We start from the raw sequence: 19,114 nt of genomic DNA, 5'->3' as shown, positions 1-19,114 counted from the left end.
ACTCCAGAGGACCGACACAGTTTAGCGCCATAACCAGACCGAACACCATCTCCGCGTCACTTTGCGCGAGATACGGAACTTTGCTTTGTTTTAACTTTTCGACCGCCTCGTGTTAATTGTCGTGAGTGTGTGATCACAGTGACAGTGCCAGGAATTGAGGCCGTGTTAATTACGTGTTTCACGTGCTCCAGTTGTGTTTTTCCCTTTTATGTAAGGAGGGACAGTGAATAAACATGGGCGGCTGAAAACTACGAGAGGGACGGGACCTTCGGGTTTCCGATTACTGCTGCCATGAAGCCAAGAGATGAAGCCACGACGCTTGCCTAACTATGCGATGCCATGAAGCCAAGAGAACCGCACCACGACGCTTGCATAAAGGCGTCTGAGATGAAAGCCACGCCGCAACGACAACTCGCATTGCCAACCCAGATGAGAGACGACAGTACGGCAAAGTCGACACCGGTGAGACGGATGCTACGCCAAGAAAAGGAGAAGAGATAGAGAGAAAGAGAGAGATGAAACGACGTCAACCGTTAGACTACCCGACGCCCTGCGTATCGCCGAACGGACAATGAAGCCACGATCGGATGCGAGGTGCTTTTTCCGCCCACCTTCGTCGCTGCGATGGAAAAAGGGAAGAAAATGAATGTTACGTCGAAGTACGCCGAAGAGACAGTTTTCGTCCGCCAGGAGGACAGACTGGCATAGCCACGAGTGTCGTCGGGACGCCGCAACGAGGACCGTTGACATCAGCGAGGGTACGCCGCCATTGAGTCGGTAGAGTATCCTCCAGTAATCTCTTCATGTGTGAGAGTGAACATTTGTCCACCTACGTCGCCACTGGTTCGTCATAAGACAAAGCGAGATGAAATCGAACAATGTTGCCTGCAATTACTAATTATTTTGGCCAATCAAATCAAAAGTACGTTAAATCTTCAAAAAAATAAGAACCTATTTCGCTCACCCTTCGAAATTCTATAAATGTAAAAGACCAACGATTTGTTATTGTTTTTCTTATCCTCGCGCCGAGTATTTATATAATTAATTATTTGACTTTTACCGTGCTCTTTGATATATATATAGGTATTAGAAAACTAGGTACTAAATAGTATAGTCGACTTAATCATTTTTTAATATATCCTAGTTTATATTACAGTCGTTTTTTTTATTGTCAGCAATCGTGTACTTGTAATCAAGTTAATTTTCTCTTGTCATTCATTTAGTGTATGCTTATTCTTTTTGCATAGTAGTGCCTCAACAAGTGTAATGACAATTATTATTTACTTTTGGAAACTATGACGCCTAGCTAATCGCGTCTCATACGTGACAGAGCGCTGGCCGCGCGTATTTACATTGAAAGCAGCCTAAGGGGCTAATAGAAATCTCAAATGTTCGAAGGTACACGGGAAATAAACCAAAGAGGCGGTTAGATATTTTATCATGTAATGGTATATTGTGTTCACCCCTGCAGCGTGTGTGTGTGAGAGCATGATTGAATGAGAGTGAGGGGATATGTAATGTGTTATATTATCATTGTTGTGTTTATTTTTGCCGAATACACGTATATATTCGTTATCCTACAGGTGTTCTTGATTCATTTATATATATATGTATAGATGTATATCCTCGTATGGTCGATATTTTTGGTTTTAGTCCTGAGTTTGAAGCTGTATAGCTTATCTCCATTGACCAGAAGGGTTATAGTTTTCTATTATTACAATTATTATTATTATTATTATTGCTATAAATGAATAACAGCACCACTTTATGCACGACGTGGCTTACCGCCGGAGGTGTAAATAACCGACCCGGTGACACGAACCTGGAATTAAACCGTTAGCTGGTGGTAGGGTTCGTGTTTCCTTAACCGGAGACGCGAACCAAGGACCGACGACCCTCCAATCGGGCGGCCGCGGAACCCTGAACCAACGGACCAGCGGTAGAGTTGTTTGGCACATCGAACTGGGGACTTCGGTCTCCCGGACGAATTGTCAAACCCTTTACAGTGTAATATTACATTGAGGTTGTTGATATGGCCATACTTTGCATTTTCACTTGCCCAAAATGCACCCAATAAAGTCAACGTAAAGAAATGAGGTAACTTATTGTTTTATTGTAATTCTTATGTTCTTTTTTCATTTGTAGTAAGCTTAAATGTTTTCTTCTAACATTTGAATGCATAAAAAGTAACAAAAATTATAATATAAAACGTTAACAACTAAAACAGTGCTAAAATGTTCCAAACGTCTTTCAGCTTGCTTAATAGTCTTTACATGTTTAACTGTATCAAATTTAAAACCATATTATTGTATAAAATAACATTTAAAAGTTGTAAAACTAATTTTACATTTTATTTTTTATTGACTTATATCATTTCAAAACAGAAAAACAAATGGTGGCCATATTAACCTCTTATGCTTTTAATATGGCCCATTGTCAGGCTTACGTTCACGTGCTTATTTTTTATATTCATATTCACCAACGAAACTTGTTTTTTTGGTATTTTATAACCAAAAGACAAACAAAAATTACCTCCTACAACTTTTGTTTGCAAAATGCATACGACGATGTCAGGATAATTAATTAAAGCTTAGTGTGGCCATATTTGCATCAGGGACCTTATTCCCTATCTGCCACTTACCACTTTCTTTCTCGTTCTACTCTCTGTCTCTCTCTCTCTCCCTCTCTCTCTCTCTCTCTCTCTCTCTCTCTCTCTCTCTTCCTTTCTTCCTCATTCTATTTTCTCTCGTATTTTTTCTCATTATTCTCTCTCTCTCTCTCTCTCTCCTTTTCTTTCTTAGCTTATTCCCTTTCTCTTCTATCTTTCTCGTTCTATTCGCTCTCTGCCACTTTCTTCCTCGTTTTATTCTCTCTTTCTTTCTCAATATATTTCCCCCTTTTTCTTGTTCTAATCTCTCTCACTTTATTTTTTCTTATTCTATTATCTTTCTTTCCTCCTCGCTCTATCTTTCTCTCTCTCTCTCTCTCTCTCTCTCTCTCTCTCTGCCTCTCTCGTTCCCACTACTTCATCGAGGAGGTTTTTCGATTCCTAAATTTAATAATATAAATAAATATAATAACCAAAATAGCAATAAAAAGTCTAAGAAATATTCCCATCATCAAAAATAAGAAGTATGTTGTCATAATAACCGTTAATTGATTTCCAGCAATAACAAACAAACATACATACTATAGAAACAACATAACAATTACAATGAACTGAGAGTCGGATGTCTATTATTTTTATGTCTGAGAGAAACTGTGCATCCTATAAGTCGAGTAACTCACAAGGAACAAAATTCGCAAAATGCTAAATAATTTGTCTAGAGCAGAACATAAAATATAGGAACTTGATATAACAATTAAAATCTCTTTCGTTACTGGTTCATTTTTTTATTCTTTTATTTCTGAAATTGCTTTTCTTCTGGTGGATATCTTAAGCCAGATTCCATTCTTCGGCGCCATTGTTATTGCTGCAGGATCTATGGTGATGGGGACTTCAGTTCTTTTACTTCTGTGGACTTCGTATCGAGAGAGAATTGATATAAGCCCCATCTTGATCTGGAGGAGTCCAAATATTATGCCTGCATTCAACAAAAGGAAAAAGAAAAGTTAAAATAAATGCAGGAAGTAAATCATGAAAGATGAAGAAGCTACACTCCAAGACTGCTTAATAGTGAAGCAGTTCACTCTTGTATTAATCCGCGAGTGAAGAGAAAATACGTAGTCCAAAGATAGGCATCGACGCCATCGAGTGTGTGTGCAGTTAATGAGCCTGTAACAGTTGAGGTCCATATCTGTTGATATATATATATATATATATATATATATATATATATATATATATATATATATATATATATATATATATATATATTGTCCATGTATTACAAAGTATAAAACTATTTTGTTACAGCTGGAAAATTATGTCATAATAGGAAATGCGGAAGTGGAACTGTATTCTACACACATGTGTAACTACTGAGTTGCGAAACGGCTTCAAGATTGTCTTGCCTCGGAGCATAGTTGTGGCACAATGCCAGATTGAAGATTAATAAGCACTGCTACCTTCAGTCTGTGAAAAATACTGCGCATGCCCGACTACCAGATTGAGGCGGCACGATGTTGAGAAATGTACCCAATCCGAGAGACACGTGCAGCTTGAGGTATCGTTTCGTTATGGAATTACTTTGGAGCATCTATCTATGCCATCATTCAAGTTACAGCATTTTTTAGAATAAATTCTCATCAACGGTAATAAACTTTTTAAATATTTGAATATTAGAAGTATGTATTTTAAATCGGGCATTTTTTAAAAAAAATAACAAGAAAATCTCATCAATATTTCTAAATGTTTTATATATTTCAAGGTTGGACGAATCTATTTTAGTCTTTCATTTAAAATGATTTTCAACATCGATGTTTCTAAATGCTTTAAATATTTCAAGGTTGGAAGCATCTGTACTTAAATAACGCAAATTACAACGTATTTGCAAAAAATTCACATAAATGTTTCTTAAATGTTTTAAATACAGTATTTCAAAGTTGAAAGCATTTCATATACCTGTGCACATACGCGGTCCCTCGATGAACGGCAAAAACGTAAAATTACGTCTGGATTGCATCATGTCCTTGCTGAATCTCTGAGGGTCGAATTCTTCAGGGTTAGGGTAGTATATGGGGTCATGGTGGAGGGCATAGATGGGCACAAAAACTGCCGTTCCTTTGTCTATGACGACATCAGAGTCCTCGAATTTATACTCCTTTGTGCATTGTCGATCAGCAATCAGAACGGGTGGATGTTTCCTCAAGGTTTCTGGAAAGATAAATTTGTCATAGTCATATCACAGCAATAGTTATATGCAAAAAAAACCCTCGAAATTTGAGGTTCACGAGTTCCTCCCATAATTATAATCAGCTTAACTTCTGCTGTTGACCAAGTATGTTGTTAGTTGCTGTTAATGGCCAGCAGCTCCTTGAGTTGTCTTTCCATGACGTACATGGAAACAAGAAACCCAATGTGCGTTGTAACTGAAGCCGGGTCACGTGACTATAGTGCTTTGCACCACGCCATTAAGGCTTCTAGGGGGTGTAGGGTTAGGCCCCACACTTTCTCGATCTCGGCCGAGCTGGGGGTGATGTGATCAGCACCACGCCCCTGGCCGCCTGCAATTATAACTGAATTCAACTACTTCTCTTGCAGTGTAAATTGACAGATACGATGGTAAAGGGAAAATTTTGAATTCTGCAGAATTACCACAGTAAAATGCTGCTCCTGTTTTTCCAGACGTTGATTTTGAAGCATCTGTATATATGTGATATTCACATTGTAATTTTGATTGTATGTAGTCTTGATATACAGGGTGTTTCAGAGCGACCCAGACACTACCTTTATCTCGAGAACGGGAAATCGTATCAAGTTGAAACGACAAAATGCACCACTGAGTTGGGCCCAAAGAATCCGTAGAAAGTATTTGAAACAGCCCGAAAGCCACCCTTTGTGGTTTTAGTGGGGGGCATATGCCCGTTCGGGTGATTTTCAAATGGGAAAGGTATGTTTGGAATGAAGATTCGGAAAGGCGGGGAAAAAATACGATTGAAACATTTGTCTGTACCACCTACCGTTTTCCGTGTAGAAAATGGTTTTGCAAAAAAAAGGAAGGTGAGCCAAATCGAGTATACCGAGCTTAACAATTAAGATAAGTGCAGCACCATAACAGTTTCGGAAAATGCAGGACACAAGCTTTCCAACGATATGCCATATGACGACTGCGGGACTAAAAAAGGATGAAACCGCGTGACCCAAAAAAGGGGGTCCAAAGTTAGGGAAGTACTCGAAAATTTCAAATGGTAAGGGGGGTCGAGTAATACCTCGTTGTAAAGGTCACAGAAAACGTGAAAAGGATGCGAACATGATTTTGTAATCCACTGGCCGGTTTCAAAATGGCGACCAAAACAATTCCGACCCCTGAAATTGGTGTTCCAAAGTGAGGAATTACGTACGTAAATAGCAAAACACAAACACTGGACAGAGTACGTAAGATCCTGTACAAACAATTAAGGTAATGGGTCCGCTCTTGAAACACGGTACTACTGTAAGCTTTGTTTGAGCTGCAACTTTGACCGCCCTTCACACTTTCTCCAGGCTTAGGAATGGCAACGAATGGTTTACTGTCATGCACAATAAGGAATTCGTTGGCTTCTTTAACGGCTGCTTCGTAAACGAAAAAGGCACTTTTCTCACAATTGATTGCCAAACCATTGTTTGACAAGAGAAATAGGCCTAACTGAAATGATAAGAAAAACGAAAGAGTAATCAGAAACCAATGAACAACGAAAATGAGAAGAATAGGTAAAGCGCCCAGTGTGATGCACATTTACCAACTTACAGTAGATGTTCGAAATGTCTTTCCTCGGTCTCAATGTATTTCTGCACACGGATACTGAAATAATACTGTGCTACAATAACTTCTGCCTCACTAATCTGCCTGCATGCAGCAACTATGCTCTCGATCATGTCGTCCCTCGTTGTAGGGCGATTTGGTAAACGATTTCTTTCAGTCGTCCCCAGAGGTAATAATCTAAACATGTTAAGTCTGGTGACCTAGGAGGCCAGGTTACAGGCCCACCTCTACCTACCCAGCAACCACGAAACATTGCATTCACCTGAATCCTCGCTGTGAGCTCAAAATGTGCTGGGCAGCCATCTTGATGTAGCTGATGTGTAAGGGGACGTCTTCGAGAAGACTGGGCAATTGTTCCTGAAGAAATATGAGGTACACAACACCCGTAAGCCTCACTTGAAAAAAATGAGGTCCGATTATTCGTCCGTCGATGATTCCACACCACACATTCACACACCAACTATGTTGATGATCAACCTCTTGCATCCACCGTGGGTTTTCGGCGGCCCAGTAATGCATGTTGTGCCGATTTACCAGACCATCACTTTTAAATGTAGCCTCGTCAGACCATAACATTTCGTCAAAGAATCGAACATTTGCATTCACTTGAGCTTGAGACCACATGTAAAAGTCTAGCCTGCTTTGAAAATCAGTTCCGTGTAGCTCTTGATGTAAGGACACGTGGTACGGATGAAATCAGTGATCCTTTAAAATCCTTCTCACCGTACTTGCGCTGACACCAGAATCACGAGCAACTTGCCTGATACTCACGTGAGGATTGAGATGGAAGACTGCAAGTACACCAGCAGACCTCTCATCTCGAACAGGCTGAGCAATGCGTTCATGTTTGCGACTGCTAGAAGGATGAACATTGCCCCTTCTGCGTACACGATCGGCAAGGGTGCAAAAAACATGTCTTGAACGATGTTCCCGATCGGGATACCTTGCAGCATACACACGAGAAGCAGCAGAACTATTTCGTTGGCACTCACCCAACACCATGAGCATATCAAATACTTCTTCGTTCGTGAAAGGCATTATTAGTTCACGTTCAACAATTTGCCACTGCGAATTAAGTACAGGAATGCACACTGCCCGCGAGGAATGCACTGTAGAACGCCCTGAGGTACCACACAATGCATTCGACGATGCAACAACTTGTAACAGACAACGGTGAATGAGACCAAGATTGGAGGGGCATATTCGCGTTATCAGTGGAAGCGACTGCTATGCAGGAGAGCTCATCACACCTCGACCCGTGGTACTTTCCGATTGCCTTTGTTGAACCGAGCAGTGGGAACAGCGTACGTGCAGTCAAATGGAACTGGACGCACCGGCAATTGGCGTACTTTGTAATTTGTCGACTGGGCCAGCATGCTGTGTTGTGTACTTCAGCGTACCCAACACGTGGACTTATGCTTATTCCTACTCGTACACAATGGACCTGAAGTTCTACTCACTGCATGTTGTACACTCACAGAGGCATGCACTAATACGTAACCGCAAACCTCTCACCCGGACGTTCAGCACACTGACGTTACATGTGACGGGTGGCAAGGTCTGACAATGGTAGCGAACCAGTAACCATTTAGAAACTTTGTCACGAATTAACAGCTGTTCCGCTGGCATTCTTTGTACAGGATCTCATGTACTCTGTCCAGTGTTTGTGTTTTGCTATTTACATACGTAATTCCTCACTTTGGAACACCAACTTCAGGGGTCGGAATTGTTTTGGTCGCCATTTTGAAACCGGACAGTGGATTACAAAATCATGTTCGCACCCTTTTCACGTTTTCTGTGACCTCTAAAACGAGGTATTACTCGACTCCCCTTACCATTTGAAATTTTCGAGTTCTTCCCTAACTTTGGACCCCCTTTCTTGGGTCACGCGGTTTCATCCTCTTTTTAGTCCCGCAGTCATCATGTGGCATATCGTTGGAAAGCTTGTGTCCTGCACTTTGCGAAACTGTTATGGGGAGACAAGTGAAATAGCACAACGCTAGGACAACCTTGAACAATAAAATCACCAGAAACCATATATTTCCCAAACAAATTGAAGAAAAACAATTTAAATTAACGAAAATAATTTGCAGCTATTAAAAAATAGAAACTTCAATATCCAAAAATAAAATTAAAATCGAAATAAAGGAAGTTGAATCGTGAAAATTTGCATACATATTAAAGTTCAAAACCAAGTTCGTACTGGCAATACTATGTGTTTACAGCATGGGAATACGATGAAGGAAATCTCCTATGGTTAGTAATGTAAAAGAGTCTATATTATTTCACTTCTAATTGAAAAATGCACAGCGCCAAATCGAAGAACGAATGAAGTACTACGAGTGAACATATTTTTCTATTATGCCGAAACTGTAAAGCACAAGGGTCGATTGTACAGTATAGCCGTTGCTCTGGTTAAGCTTCTAGGTCAATTTACAAATCTCTAATGAGAGATACATTTCTGAAATTAAAAGAACTAGAACAACTAATTAACAAGTGTACCAAATGGATATTTTGTAACATTGCCGTTAACGTCTTTTTTTTTTTTTTTTTTTAAGTATAAGACATGCAAAACCGTTGCATCACTTCCCAATGTGGCCCATGGGTCCCAAAGTGGCTCACGGCTTATAGTTGGCTTAGAAATTATGGTTATGCTGAAGAAAACATATTCATTTTTCTTCACGTTTCTACACCTTATTAGAGAAAATGGTTGGTCTCAAACTTTTTATTGTTGACATGCATTATGTACAGTAACGACGAATAGCCGACCTTCGTGGAGGACTGGTGTGCACAGTCCCTACCACACTAGGGATTCCACAATAACAAATAAAATGGCTGCTGGCAGCCCGAGACAGTTCGTTTTCTGTATGGTGCACCTGAGGGAGACTGGGAATATTAATGTAGTGCCATTTGTTAGCTGTGTTAAACACTAATATGATTTTTGTAAAGTGGGCCATCTTGGGAGCACGGGCTCACCTACCTTATATGGTGGCAGAGTTTCTAGATATTGAAAAAACCTTCGATATAGTCTGGACATAAGGACTCTTGTATAAACTTAATCAATTCGAGTTGCCAACTTACACAATTGAACAGCTAGACTCCTTCCTTCACGGAAGAACGTTGGTTGCAAAATTCAATAATTGTACATCGTCAGACAAAAGCATTACTGCAGATGTTCCGCAAGGGTCAATACTGTCACCTATTTTATACGCCGCATAGAGGAAGTGTACCAAATGTGGGCCCCCATTTTGTTTCTGACGCATATCAAGGAAACCATGAAGCCAAAATAAGCGATACTAGAGCCTGAAATAGTACATGAGGTACTTATTCAGCATGGTTCCTCCCGTAGCGAGAAAAAAATGGCTGCATTGTGAAAATTCTATGTTTTCGAAGAGATGCAATTTTGAAGATTGGAAAAAAACGTTCCTAAAATGGGCCCCTATTATATTTAGTACAATTAAAGCTTAAATACGATACATGAAAGGCTGTGGAATAAAATAAAACGTTTTCTGAAATGTTAAACAGACAGTATTACAATCTTCGAGATCGTAGCTTCTCTTCGTATAGCATCTACACCTATATGGCCATTTTATCTTCATTCCACGTTCTTAGTATCTCCCCTGTTCTCGTCACATCTATTCCCTTGGAACCTGTACCAGAATTCCAGGATTAGAATGTGGGTGAAAATGCATTCTGTGCTTGTTTCACAACAACACAAGGGGACCACTTTAGGAACGACATGGGGTCCCACTTTAGGATCACCAGGGGTTATTTTTTCATGATAAATATTTCTCACGTATTTCTATCCATTACTTGAAAATTGCATATAGAGAGAGCTACTATACTTAGGATTAAGTTATAGAAGAGTTGGCGCAGTAATGAACGTGGGCGCAACCACTCCATGCGACAATAACGTAAACTACCAACGCCAAGTATATCCGCCAAGCTACATCACCATCCAGAGCACAAATGCAGGGGGTCCGCATTTGGCACACTTCCTCTATACGGCAGATATGCATACACTCCCAGGCACTACATTATCGATGTTTGCGGACGACATCGCCATATTTACAAATAGTACTAACTTAAACAAGGAATGTTTCAAAATGCAGAGGAACTTGCGAGAGTATAGAAAATGGATAGAAAATGGAGAAAAAGAGTGAATCCAGACAAAAATCGCATCCGTCCTTTTCACAGAGAGAAGGAAAATACATGCTTTAAACTTAAGACTGGCATGACACAATATTCCACAAGAAAGAAAAACATCAGATCTAGGATTTCTACTAAATGAAGGCTTTTCTTTTAAGGAACATATAAAAAAGTCAGCATGTAAAGGAAACACGCATCTTGGACAGCTTGGACAACTAGAAACAGAACGATGCTCTTCAATGTGCTAATCAGAAGAATGCTGACTTATGCAAGCGTCGTCTGGCAGCACAGCACACCTTCATACCAAATATCGCTACAAAGTGTACAAAATAAAGAGCTAAGAATAATATCTGGTGCCGATCGATTTGCGCCCAACACGCAAATTCGCAAAATACCAGATCAAGAAATGTTGTACGACTACATGCAAACCAGAAAGGATAAAGTTTTGGGCAAAGCAGCCACATCGTATCAACCCAACCATCAGTAACATCGGTCAACGGGATCCTAGATTATAAAATGCCAAGACTAGACTAACTTAGAAATAACACATATGCAGAGCAGCAAGTCGCATAAGATAATACATACCGCAACCGGCTTAATGGAACACAAGTCACGCGGGGTCGTCGCTGGAAAGTATTCGTATGGGTGGCCGTTGTAATAAAGGTTCAATATACAACAAATGTCTTGAGTAAACTACTTAGGACATGGGCAGAAGAAATACAAAGGCAAATATATGTAATAGAATAGAAATGATCAGATGTAGCCGGCTACTTAGTCTAATTCTAGTATAACTCCTGCAATGTAATACAATGTTAAATGTCCTATTAGCACGACAATAGTGCGAAAGGGAAAAATATCAAAACAAGGCAAACTAAAACAGGAAAAAAAGGCCACAAATAATAAAACTAATGTTGCCGAAACTTCAACAAAAATGCCAAACCGCCACCATTACTACTTCTCCTCCTAAAACCTCATCTTCACATTCGAGAATTCCTGAAATATTTGGCTAAGATAAAAATTGATTCGATTAAAAGAATAGTGTTTAATACCAGTGGTCATATGAAGAAGCATACAGCATACATTATTTCATTACAGGAGATTTTTTTTTTTTCAGAGTAAGTTGGTCATTACAGGGACACAATAGTCATTAAATACGCACACAAAATTTTCAAACACACTGTGCAAATATTTTCCTGTGTGTTTGTTGATGTACAGTGCTCGAATTGAGAGGGGGTATTTCAGTATTCTGTTTTACATTTTCAGATATTGGGTATGAGTGTAACAGAAGTCTGTGTCAGTGTGGTTGAGTTAATACTAATACATTCCTTTAGCTACACTTTATTTTAAAAAAATTGCCACTTGAAAATCGTCCACTGTAGATGAAGTTCGAATTGGTTGGAAAAGGCTTCTTTGGGGGTAAAAAAGGATAGTTTTTCACGAGTTTCTCTTTTTGTTGTTGTTGTTGTTGTTGTTGGCGCTATTAATGTCTAAAACTCACAACTGAATCTGCAAATGAAAGAGGTTAGCCGAAGTTGGCACAAAGCCAAAAATTTATATTAAAAAAAAGGAAATAGAAAGAAAAACGGCATTTTATCGGGAAAAAATCATCCACTAAAAATATGTTGTTGTTTTTTTTCAACTAAGTAGGGCCATTCATTTCTTCATTGTTGTTGGTACTGCTTGAGCACGCTCGAAGAAATCCCTTTGATTTTTTACTGATTTGACAGAACATCCATCCCACATGCATCCATAAAAGATTTCAGTAGGGGTATTTGGACAGTTCTAAATAATCTTTTGGGGCTCGAATCATCATTTGGGGCTCGTCGTAGCCTTTTATGATGTATATTTTGAGGACAGAGTTGGCAACACTGTGGGCCCTTACTGTAGCCTTTTATGAGGGGGGCCCATTGCCCCCTGTTTACATCTGGCAACACTGCTGTAGATTCTTTGACAGTGTTGTTAACCTACTGGGTTTTTCACTGTAAACTTTCATCAAAGGACCTGAGGGGCCCATGTACTCTTTATGTCTGGCAACACTGTTGGGGGCACAGAGTTGGCGACTTGTGGGCTCTTACTGTAGCCTTTTATGAGGGGGACCCATTGTCCCCTTTTATATTTGGCAACTCTATTGGATGTTTTTTTTGAGGCTTGGGTTTTACCAACCCATCCGAAGAAAATTCCACTATATGATTTTTTACTGGCTAAGCTAACCTACAAATAGGAATTGGCAACACTGACGAGGCTCGAATTATTATTTGAGGCTCGAAATTATTATTTGATGCTCGTCGGTGTTGCCTACCCACTCTACAAAAATTCTACTATATGATCTTTCACAGGCTAAGCTAACCTACAAATAGGAGTTGGCAGCACTGACTTATAAACCCACTGGGTCCTCTTGGCATGTTTTTTCATGATGTGTTGCTAGGCTATTGAGCATCTTGGCGTATACAATATATATATTTTAAGAGGGGGGGGCTATAGCTTTTTATGCTGTACGAATACTGGAAGCTTGACAGTGACAACCAACAGAGTAGGTAAACCTACATCCAGGAACTGGCAACACTAGTTTCTGACAGTGAATTTGAAATAAAATATTAAACAAAATACATGAGTAAGCACTGTGAGTACAAATAGTACCAGTGTTATGCCCCCAACTCCAACTGGACAACTGGGGGAAATAATTGTACAACAATTTGTACCTAATTGTACAATACTTGTACCTAATTGTACAACATACATATACACAGACATAAAAGAAAGAGCCTTCCCGTAACTTACTTCATGTACAATTTATATGATTTTACAACTGTGAAAAGAAAGCATATGTGTTCTGTATGCACATATTTATTCTTATTTTTCGAAGTTGAATGAAAGCACATGTTTTTACGTTCTCGTAATACTAACCTTGCTCCACTGATTTTAAATTGCTTCCATCCGCTTTTTTTTTCTGTGTTATTTCCGTATGCACGCAACATTCGCTTTCAATAGTATAATGAAACACAGAAGGAGTGTTAGTATAGCAGGCTTAGGGTTTACAATTTATTAAATTAAACAATAATTTATGTAAGAATATACTTGTACTTACCGAACACAAAATAATAAAAGCACATGTGAATGTTTGCGTGTGTTCATGTTATATGACGACTGAGTAAAAAAATAATGTTGACTCCCCGAAAGATAAAGTTCCTAGTTCGACATCAGATGCATGCAAATTTTATGTTTTGCTCTCCAAAATCTTGATTTTATGTTTGTGCTATTTGTCATACAGCAGAGGAGGAGGAGAAAGAGGGGGAGAGGAGAAGAGGGGAGAGAGAGAGGAGGTACTATCAGCGCCATCTATTAGCAAACAATAGAAATAAAAAGTAGGTCAAACTTTTTCAACACCCAAACATTTTAAACGTCCTCGCGTAGTAATACGATCTAGCTGAAGACGTTTAAAAGAGTACTCTTAGTCGACGAAGCTAATTGCTAGGGCCCTTATATTACTAAAATATTCTTTAATTTGCATATTTTTCATACCGCCATATGTTGTTCTAGTTGACTTCTTCCAAAAAAATGCTAATTAGCGAGAGTTAATTAAGCAAGGCAAGTAAAAGAAGCAAAATAGAACAACATATGTGCCGGCGTGAGAATATGTAAAAATTCGATCCACCTCTGAATCGAATTAAAATTGGGGGATATTTTGCATTTTTTCCCTATAATGTACAAAACATTTACCGTACATAATCTTTTCCATTTACAACAGTATAAAATAAGAGGAATGTGTGACAATATCCATATTAACCTATCCGCTTACCATTTAAATGCCAATTTTTTTGCCATGAAATACCATTTAAATTTGGCTATCTCCCGTGAAGGTTGCACAGCAAGACAAGATGTCAAATATTGTTTAAACTATCCAAGCAATTTTATATATTGAAGTGGAAGTACAGTAATAAGTTTGCACATATGCAGTTTACTTGAAAGATAATTAGAAACTCACCTAATAAATTTGATCACACACACACCTTTGCATTCTATTTCCATTCCTCAACCTTTTATATTTTTCCTGCCACAGCCACCTCTTCCTCACTTTCACTACATTCTTCAGTTTCACTAACACAAAATGAACCCCCGTGTTCACCTCCACTTTCAAAATCCACATTTTCCTCTTCATTGCTATCGAAAAGCAACTTTTCAATCGCAGAATCTTCTACAACATTCTTATGCAACATGTTTGCAAGACGTAACAAATGAAGGTTTGTTTACATGAGAAATTACTGAACAAAACACACTTGAAATGGTATGAAAAACTTAGCAGCCCAAACATACACGTCATAGATTTGAAAGCTCATACAACCTCTGCCATCTATTGAATGAAAAAGAAACTACGTGATGAAAATCGGGAACCCGTCAATTCGACGAGTAGGTAAGCGGATGGGTTAATTAGGAAGGTATGTTGTATGCTAGGTTAGCTAATTGTGTCTTCTACAGCTTCACTGTATAGAGGGAAGATGGAAAAAAGAGAGCTCTACGGAAACTGATGCTCTTAACAATATTGTATGCCCGTGAAAATTATATATAAATAAGACTTAAGCGTATTATCTGCTTTCATGTCAGATTTTGCCAACCTATGAGGTGTAGTGTTTAGGTGACAAGCGACCTGCTCAAATATGATACTGTTGACAATATTGTACGCCCGTGAAAATTATATATAAATAAGACTTAAGCGTATTATCTGCTTTCATGTGAAATTTTACCAACCTGTGAGCTGTAGTGTTTGGGTGACAAGCGACCTGCTCAAATATGATACTGTTGACAATATTGTACGCCCGTGAAAATTATATATAAATAAGACTTAAGCGTATTATCTGCTTTCATGTCAGATTTTACCAACCTGTGAGGTGTAGTGTTTAGGTGACAAGCGACCTGCTCAAATATGATACTGTTGACAATATTGTACGCCCGTGAAAATTATATATAAATAAGACTTAAGCGTATTATCTGCTGTCATGTCAGATTTTGCCAACCTGTGAGCTGTAGTGTTTAGGTGACAAGCCACCTGCTCAAATATGATACTGTTGACAATATTGTACGCCCGTGAAAATTATATATAAATAAGACTTAAGCGTATTATCTGCTTTCATGTGAAATTTTACCAACCTGTGAGCTGTAGTGTTTGGGTGACAAGCGACCTGCTCAAATATGATACTGTTGACAATATTGTACGTATATTGTATTGTATAGGAGACTAGAAGCATATAATTTAGCGGAAAAACCCAAGTAAGGTCATAGAGAATATTTTAAAAATAGATTTTTTTTAAAAAAGTTAACAATTATATTTTGCATTGCACAGCATTGGATATTAAATAACATACCCCCAAAAAATCTCTGCATTATGCGTTCTGTAAAAAATTGCCCTACGTGCCAAACTGCTGTGTCAAGTAAACATTTTCAAAGGCACTGTCGTACTTGTGTGCCGGAAAAGCGAATATGTGCGACCAAACTGTGCTCTAAGTGTGAAAAAAATATTACTATTGCCAACTTCAAGCGACACCAGCTTACTTGCAAGAGCACTGGAACATCTCTACCGCAACCTTCCAAGCGAAAGGTAGAAGTAACCTCCCTCGATGCATCGCCACCTGCCAAACGCGTCAAGCTGGCGAAGAAAGCAGACCGGTTTGCGTTTGAGCATTTATTAGAAGACTTTGACATAACATCAGACAGCTTCTGCGATGTGCGTAGTTTTCTGGGGAGCGAGCGAGCTAAGATAATATCCATCCTCAACGATGCATTGGCCACACACTCCACTAAATTCTATGCTGTGCTATGCTGCAAGTATAAGAAACCGTCTGATGAAATATATAAATTCTTCCATGCCACAAAAGCAAAAACACTGCATCAGGCAGATGTCACTGACCTCGACAGCATCTACGACAAGTTTGTCGAGGAGCTTGTGGCAAAGCACGAGGAGCATCAGGCTGAAGGCTCGGGCGGTTCGTTGTGTGGCGACCCCCACGAACTTTGTCTGACACTTAACAAGTTCCTGCCACTGGCAGGGTCTAGCTATATTGCCCTGCCACGCAAGGTTGAAGCAAGGAAAGCTGTTCTCAATATTCAGAACAAAGACACCAAATGCTTCCTCTGGTCGGTGCTGGCAGCATTGCACCCTATACCTTGGGAAAAGAGTCCACGCTATGTTGCACACTACAAGCAGTATGAGTCGGAACTGGAGGATGCAATGGCCGGGATTGCCTACCCTGTAGAAGTCTCGCATATTCGCAAGTTTGAGGTTCGTGCTCGTGACTTGTTGGGCCTGCAATTAGCCATCAATGTTTACGGTCTCACCAAGGCAAACATCGTCAACCCTATTCGGGTAAGTGATGTAGATGATGATAGTGCACGAGAAATCAACCTCCTGCTCATCAAGGACGAAACCCATCACCATTACACCCTTATCCGTTCCCTCTCTCGACTTGTTTCAAATCAGAAAAATAGACATGATGGTCACATCGTGGTGTGTCGCAGGTGCCTATCCACTTTCGACAACCGAAACCATTATAAATTCAAACACTCTCGAGGACCCAACATTGCTGCTGAGAAGCTAGCTCGCCACATGCTCTACTGTGGTACCAACAAGCCTGCACAAACTATCCTGCCCGAACCTGGTGAAGTAGAGTGTTTTCGCATGCACAGTGCTATGGTGAAGCATCCTGCCTATATTGTAGCAGACTTCGAGGCCTTTCTTCAACCTCTGTCTAACTGCCATCCCAACCCTGAAACATCCTCTACTATTCCTTTCCAAATCCACGAGGCCTCGAGTTACTCCTATGTTGTGGTGTGGCGAGACCAACATATTGCCTCCGAGCCCTATGTGTATCGCGGTCCTGACCCGGTCAAACACTTCCTGGAGAGAATGCAACAGGAAGCCATCAAGATAGGGAAGGTGCTGTTGGCCCCCAAGCCCATGCTACCTCTGTCTCCCAAAGACAAGCATCAGCACGAAATAACTCTAAATTGTCCTGTTTGCAACTCGGTCTTCACTGACAATAACAAAAAGGTCCACCACCATGACCATTATGGGACCGGAAGCTACATTGGCCCGTGGTGCAACAGGTGTAACTCGAGAGCCAGGGACCCGCGCTTCATACCGGTCTTTTTTCACAATGGCTCGGGATATGATTTCCATCACTTGGTCACACATCTAGGGTACGACAATGCAAGAATCAATGTCCTGGCACAAAACGAGGAGCGTTATATTAGCGTCAGCAAGTGGGTGCCGATCCCCGCCGACTCAAAAAACAGGAGCATCGAGCTTCGGTTCCTCGACTCTCTGAGGTTCCTCCAGGCAAGCCTGGATGCTCTTGCTGGGAAGCTAAGAGACGACCGACTAGCCATTACCACATCAAGTTTCCCGAACTTAGATGTCGCACTCATCAGACGTAAAGGGGTCTACCCCTACGAATACGTCACCGACCCTTCCAAGTTCGAAGAAGAGTTGCTGCCTCCCCAGGATAAGTTCTACAGCCAGCTGAGAGGTTCAGGTATTACCGACGAGGAGTACAAGCATGCCCAGTCTATGTGGGTCAAGTTGGGTTGCCGAACTTTTGGTGATTACCACGATGCATACCTGAAGCTTGATGTGACGCTTCTTGCCGATGTGTTCCAGGCGTTTCGGGCGACTGCGATAAACATTTACAACCTGGACCCTGTATATTTTTACAGCCTTCCTGGACTGGCATGGTCGGCCATGCTCCTGCTGACTAAAATTAAACTTTCACTTATCTCCGATATTGATATCATGCTTTTCATCGAGAGAGCTATCCGGGGCGGCATGGTCCAAGTGTCGCAACGCTTCGCACACGCCAACAATCACCACATGGCCACTGGTTACGACCCCTCCCAACCATCAAGCTACATCATGTACACTGATGTGAATAATCTTTACGGGCACTCCATGATGCAGCCACTCCCAACAGGACAGTTTGAGTGGGTTGATCCTTTATACCACGACATCGAAAAAGAGTGTGACGAGTTTGGGTTTTTTGCCGAGGTCGACCTTGACTTCCCCGAGAAGCTGCAGGATACATTCTGTGACCTTTCGCCTGCTCCGGAATTCAAGTGTCCACCTGGCTCAGATCAACCGAAGCTCGTCATGGACTTGGAGCCCAAAAAACATTATGTGCTACACTACCGGAACCTCCAGTGGTTAATGCAGCAAGGGGTCTCGGTCAAAGCAGTTTACAGCGTGCTCTTGTTCAGGCAGTCTCCATGGTTGAAGCCGTACATCGAACTGAACACCAAACATCGCACTGCTGCCACTTCGGAACTTGATCGCGATTTTTTCAAATTAATGAACAATGCGGTATTTGGGAAGACCATGGAGAATGTGCGAAATCGCGTTGATGTGAGGTTGGTGACGAAGAAAACACAGTGTCGTCGACTTGTTGCAAGCCCGCTGTTCAGGTCTCGAACAATTTACAACAAACAGATGTCTCTGATTCACATGAACCGGCGCGAGGTGCTACTCAACAAGCCCATCTATGTGGGAGCTGCAGTTTTGGATCTGAGCAAGTTGTGCA

The 19,114-nt window shown here is 40.5% G+C and overlaps 1 protein-coding gene across 1 annotated transcript in view; it reads right to left on the bottom strand.

Moving 5' to 3' along the window:
- Positions 1–3,384: 3,384 nt before the first annotated feature.
- Positions 3,385–19,114, bottom strand: part of LOC145996482 (cytochrome P450 6k1-like) — a 36,527-nt gene continuing 20,797 nt past the window's right edge. The window contains exons 4-5 of the mRNA XM_083132973.1: positions 4,565–4,816; positions 3,385–3,584 (exon numbers count right to left, since the gene is read on the bottom strand). Of these exons, the coding sequence (XP_082989099.1) occupies positions 3,394–3,584; positions 4,565–4,816 (443 nt within the window). The 3' untranslated portion in view covers positions 3,385–3,393. The remainder of the gene's footprint in view (positions 3,585–4,564; positions 4,817–19,114) is intronic.

This window comes from Lepisma saccharinum, chromosome 12, assembly GCF_977018435.1.
Source record: "Lepisma saccharinum chromosome 12, izLepSacc3.1, whole genome shotgun sequence".
NCBI classification, from domain to species: Eukaryota; Metazoa; Arthropoda; class Insecta; order Zygentoma; family Lepismatidae; genus Lepisma; species Lepisma saccharinum.
This window is presented reverse-complemented; position numbering and strand designations above follow the sequence as displayed.